The 6,241-nt window shown below is 29.8% G+C and overlaps 1 protein-coding gene across 1 annotated transcript in view; it reads left to right on the top strand.

The window, feature by feature from the left end:
- The window catches only part of LOC111088120 (3-hydroxy-3-methylglutaryl-coenzyme A reductase-like), a 15,534-nt gene extending 11,873 nt beyond the window's left edge, over nucleotides 1-3,661 (top strand). The window contains exon 3 of the mRNA XM_022397132.1: nucleotides 2,206-3,661. Within this exon, the coding sequence (XP_022252840.1) occupies nucleotides 2,206-2,299 (94 nt within the window). The 3' untranslated portion in view covers nucleotides 2,300-3,661. The remainder of the gene's footprint in view (nucleotides 1-2,205) is intronic.
- The last annotated feature ends 2,580 nt before the right edge of the window (nucleotides 3,662-6,241 follow it).

The following is a 6,241-nucleotide window of genomic DNA, read 5'->3' as shown; positions in this document are numbered from 1 at the left end:
GGGCAGAGCACAGATAGTCCATTGTGTAGCTTTGTGCTTAATTAGAAAACAAACAAACCTTAGTAGCAAAGTTCGTCAATTTCAGAAAAACTGATTTGGGAATAGTCACATTATTTGAATTATCGTTCAAAATCAGATCAGTATGCAGCTGTACAGTTTCTTCTAAAGGTATATTTCGATATAATTAAACAAGATAATCCCAAAAGTTTATAATGGGTGCTGTTAACTAGCTGCCTATCCTCTAATTTATCAGTTCGAAATTAGGGATGATTATGCGCAGCTATCCTTTGTGTAACTTTGCCTCAAAATTCTGAAGCAAGCAAATTTTGAACAATGGTATGTTTAATACAATTTAATGAACTATTACTTAACTGCAATTTGCTACTTAAATTATTTCAGTACCATTTACAACTCTAAATGCTGACTATATCAAAACTGAATGTAACAGGAAAGTAATAAACGAAGCGACAACTGGTGTGATGATGTTAATATCATCATAATTTACCATTTAATAACTAGTATAGAATATATCTTAATGCAAGTATATTCCGGTTTGTCATTCTAAATTTCCATGTAAGTGTTCTGCGTGGATTTAGTATCTTCCTCGTAAGCCAGATGTCTAAATATCGTAAACACTAATCCCTTTGTTCGCGTTTATAATGCGAAAATCAATCTCACTATTCAGTTAGAGTAGCTCAGTAGTTGACAGTGAGTGGTATTGACAAGCTGCCTTCCCCGTAGTCGATCGCTTCTAATTTAGGATCAGCCAGCGCAGATAGCCCTCAAGTAGTTTTGCTCGAAATTCAGAAAACAAATAAACAATATAAAATATTGAAGCTAGCCTGCTTGGTTCATGGTGTTCGCTATTGTGATTAAAAGTTTTGCTTGTTTGTTCACTTTTTTTGTTCTTTACACTGAGATTCAGATTTTACTGTACACAGCATTTTGCAGATACTTGGATCTTGGTGCTTTTATTATGTCACATTTTGTTCTTTGCAAATATTAACCAAAAATGATAAGGCTTGTATTTTTACATTTAAGTCCAATCACACCTTGAGAATAACATACAAATATTATTTATCATAATTCATTTCCTGTACACCTCGATCATCATAGACAACGTTCAAACACTCTAATTTACCGTTAGATATAGTTATCTTATTAAACATAATTTCATAGAGATAGCAGAAATAAATAATTTATTTTAAAGAATCCTGAGACAAATCGATAATGTACTTCCTTTATTTAATGGTTCTTGGTGCACTTAGCTATCATTAACATATCTATTTTAACATTTGAAATTACCTACTGCACTCAGTCCAAAATAAGATACCAAAATTATTATTACTAACGATACCTAACTCCTATTTAGACAAGCAAATGTGCAGAATAATTGTTAATATTAGGATTTACTAGTGTATGATACATAGAGATACTCAACTTTAACATACAGTAGGAGTTATGAGCAATCTTTTCAATAGCTCGGATTACATAATGTACCTAGTTCCCAATCATATACTCAAGTAAAGAACAGTATTGTAAGCAGCTCACATTACATACGATGGCTATCCATTTTAAGTTTCCCTGAAGATATAAGTTTATATAATGCTTCAATTGTATATATATATATGCAGTTCTCGTGCTACCAAAGGCAGCTTAATTTAGGTGGGTCTGGGAGTATTTCCCCAGAAAATTAATATAATAACATAATTTACAGTTGCTGTATAAGTTAAATATGCTACAGTGCCCCTGATTCTGACGCCTCGTGCAAGATAGACTGATAATGTGTTTTGTTAGATGATTGTTGAGTCCTAACAGTGTAGATCTGGTCATATTATAATATGTTAAGAAGAAAATTTGTAACCAAAAGGATCTCTTTAATTTTCAAGAGGATGTGACAGTTTGTGGGGTAGGTAACCTCATTATCTGATGCAAATATCTAGTGTACTAAATTCTTATTTAACTGCCTCATTTAAAAGCACCTTTGTTTTACAGCTCACATTTCTTGGCACACCAATATAATATATTAAGAGTGATTTTTTAATCATAACAGATTCCTAGTATACCACATGAGTGTAACATAAGATCCTGTAGTTTAAATGGCATTTCGACATGTATTATTATGAAATGTTGTTTATAATAGAAGAGTATTTTAGCAATAATCCCAAATCCTAATGTTGTCGTTTCTTGGCTTTTCTTTCATAGGTCTAAACTCAATATGAGTTCTTCGGAAAATGAACAAGTCTCTTTGTTACACGAGGAAATGAAAACACAACTGAGAGTACCAGATAGTTTGTGAAATGAGCATTATGTTGGAATGCTATCTACATAAAGAAAGTCATGATTCAAGAACTAAAAAAAGTGTTTGAAATGTATCTAATAATTTTGCGTGCTTCTAGAGACTAATTGCATAGAATTTTACGTGCCTGATAATTAATGAAGATGAAAAGATACTATTGTGAAACATCAGTCTTAAATATCCCAAAGTACACTTGTCTGTGGTTAGATCTTGATCATTCGTTTGAAATATCCACATATGTGAGGAATATGGAAGTGTGTGAAGGAGTACATTCAAATATGAAAATCTCATAAACTTATTTTTATTACCTCCTTCTTACTTAACATTTTTGCATGAAAAAATATATACTAGGAAAATTCATAATCAGATAGCTGAATACTTATTTCTAATCTGAAGTACTTTAAAATAATAAGAAATACACATTTATGTTGTTGTTCGCTCAATAATTATTGTAATATAATATAATAAAAATATACATAAAAATTGGGGCTTTGTATTAGAGCTGGTTACAATGTCAGATTCACTAAATGAAATAGATTAATCTTTTGTCTGGATACAACTAAAAATCAGTCCTTTTTTATACTTGTTGCTCAGGTTTTTTTAGACTTTTTTTCATCTTTTAATCCAATGCCTATATAGCTTCGACAGATTCAGAGTTATATTTATGAATACTTAATGGTTCACAAACACAGTTACAAAATTTTACCAGAATATATATTTAAATATATTTCAAAAATGTATGTTCTTTTAGGCTGATACGTTTACACAAGGTTCACAATTTATAATTCCTAATTTTTTGTATATTTTATATGTAGTTCCCAGTATTTAAATTAAAGAACAAAAACCATAGTGCTAAATCAGATTAATTGGCAATTACATTTGGAAACTATACTACAACCTTCACAGGAGAGAACAGGAATAATAGACGTTAAGCCCCTGTACGTAAATCACTTGGTAGTGCTTCATATAATCACTTTGGTATGTCTTTATTTGTCACTTCATGTAAGTGTTTCATATTTCGCAAAAGAATGAAGATAGACTATTCTTAACGACTTAACTTGATTCTTAGCAACCGGGTAACATTAAAGTTTTTATGGAGATGCAACGCTCGTTTTTTGTCTTATAAAAGCTAGTTCTTCAAACATTACTTAAAATTACTGCCACCTGAGATTAATCAATTCATTTTTACATATAATGTAATATATGATTGCTATTATAAGTAGCTATTTCTTTATGATTGTTTTCAGTTTAATATACTGATGTTACTTTAATCAGTTGTGGTAATCAATCCTTAATATTTAGTGCATATGTATCTTGTACAAGTAAAGGATGTCATTTTTATAGATACTATATACAATAAAATCTCCATTGTAAATATAATATAATCATATATTTATTTAAACACAAGTTATTACAACCAAACAATAGCTTTAAAAATATAACTACCGAAACACCTTAAATGAATATAACTTATTCAGTACTCAGTTTCGATTATACAACACCTTATTAAGAAAACTTAAACAACACCTAATTTCTGTTATACTAACGCAACACCTTGTTTGAAGAAAACTTATTCTAAATCTCGTTTCGATTATACTAATACAACATTTTTTTGAAGAAAACTTATACAACATATACTTATACAACTTTAACAAAAGTTAATTTGTATGAAACTTTTTCAAATGCAATAAATGATTTGAATGAAATCTATCACACTCACAGCTCAGATAAAAGTTCGCAAGTGCCTAACAAAAACTAGCTGAATGACTCCTATCACAGCCTTAACTCGGGTAAATTATATAAAATCCTTATCAAATATCTAGTTTGTATGAATGGTTCCAACATTTACTTTGGGTGACACTAACCATATACTTGACTAGGATGATGATTTTTGAAAGACCTTGTAAGTATGAAAATTGTGTGTACATAGTATAAATAACATAATATTAACACATAGTTTGGAAAATTTATCAAACATCCTGTTTAAATGACAACAACTATTTGGATCTGCACTTCCATGAATCTTATTAAACGCCCATAGGAAATTACAGTAATAAAACATTAGATATCAGCCAGACTTATCAAAGAAGAGTTTGGATTACCTTTGTACTGTCACTTCAAAGAAACTTGCGAAACAATTAATTTGCAACATATGTTTAGAAAACATGGATTGGATGATACTTATCGAAACTTAGTTTGTAGGATACTCATCAAACACCTTGTAGAAATTATATTTGCCGAACACCTAGTATTGACAGCTCTTGTCAACACTTAGATAAAATTTGTTAAACACGTAGTTTTAAGTTAAATGTAGCTAGCGCCAGGTATGGTTAAAACTTTTCAACAGTTCATTTAGTTATCTTTTTTTTATTAAGTAGTTTAAATAAATCCTGTCGATCACCCGGTTTAAATTATATGTATCCAATACCTAGAACATGTGAAAGTTTTTCAAAGTCTAGTTTGTATCAAACAAACAAAAACAAATTTGTATGATTATCACACAATTAAATTAAACGACACTTATACGATGAATATGGATACCAATACATTAGAGAAAGAAAAATACCAACAAAAGTTATAATTCGTTAGCATAATAGACATACAAGATACAGTAACACTGATCTATTAGCAACAGCCCATCATGTCAGACAAGAAAGCCATACAATAAATTGGAATAATATCGAAATAATAGGGTATGAATCACACATTAGAAAAAGAAAGATAAAAGAAACATTCTACTTCCAGTTTATTGAAAATACACCCAGGCAACCTAACTTAGAAGTCAGCAAAACTTGGAAACTCCTCTTGAAAATATTCGAATAGTCAGTAAATTTCAAGACATCTGGATTCGGTTCGATTCACTGGGTTTTACATTAAATCCATCACTAATCACTATCCAGGAGTTGGTTCAAGGAGAAGAGTTTTAGTGGGTATCTTTTCTGGGCTTTAAGATTGTTCGGGTTGTGCATTATTTTGCTACTTTCCGTTTTAATTTCGTATCATTTGTTGCACTATTTATTTCTTAGCAAATTTAACATTTACATTATCAATCACATTATTGAAAATGTACATCTATTCTTACCTCTTAGAATATATTGTGAATCAAACATAAGTAGACGTAGTACTAGATAGTAGTTGAAAGACATACGATGGTATGCAGTGTTGCTATATTCGATAATATTTTATGATAAAAAATACAAATCAATATATGTATAGATGTATACTAAAAATAAGACTTCTACTTGATTTTTAATAATTTACCTTCGAGACGATACTTCTAAACTTTAAACACGTTTCTAACTTAACAAATAAAAGTTCTTTTTCCCGATTTTTATATTTGATTAATAAGAAAATTCATTTAAGAAAATCTTTTTAATTCACAATATTTATTTGTGTTTTTCTAATCCGAATATTTTGCTGAACTAACGAGGTAGGTGGTATCTCAATTTGTATTTTTGATAGAAACTTTCGGATTGCATGAATACCATTTACGATAAATACAATGCATGAATAAAACCAAACGATTCTTTATGATTTGTGTAAAATAATTTTATCTAGTTTCAACACCAAAGGGCTAAATACTTTTTCTTTTGATTTTCATTTTCTTCCATGATCTCAAAGTTTTTGAAACACTATAATAATAACCAATGTTGCTTTATTTCAAAATATTCTTACATGTCATGTTTAATGTCATCGAAATACCACTTTCTTGTTTGATTGCCTTTATTTGATATAGCAGCTTTCATTTGTCATAACAATCACCAGATACACAATTTTACCAAAAGCCTTAGACATTGTATTTCTATGAATTACGAAATTCATGTATTATTAAGTTTCCTTAGTTACGTATTTTCTAGAAAATTATTTGTCACGCTCCTTAAAACACGTATTGGTATATAAGAGATGTTATGTGTTGTGTTTCCCAAGTCTTATGTCTTTGGG

This window comes from Limulus polyphemus, unplaced genomic scaffold (genome assembly GCF_000517525.1).
Source record: "Limulus polyphemus unplaced genomic scaffold, Limulus_polyphemus-2.1.2 Scaffold3156, whole genome shotgun sequence".
In the NCBI taxonomy this organism is placed as follows: Eukaryota; Metazoa; Arthropoda; class Merostomata; order Xiphosura; family Limulidae; genus Limulus; species Limulus polyphemus.
Note: the sequence above shows the minus strand (reverse complement) of the source record. Positions and strands in the feature narration are given on the sequence as shown.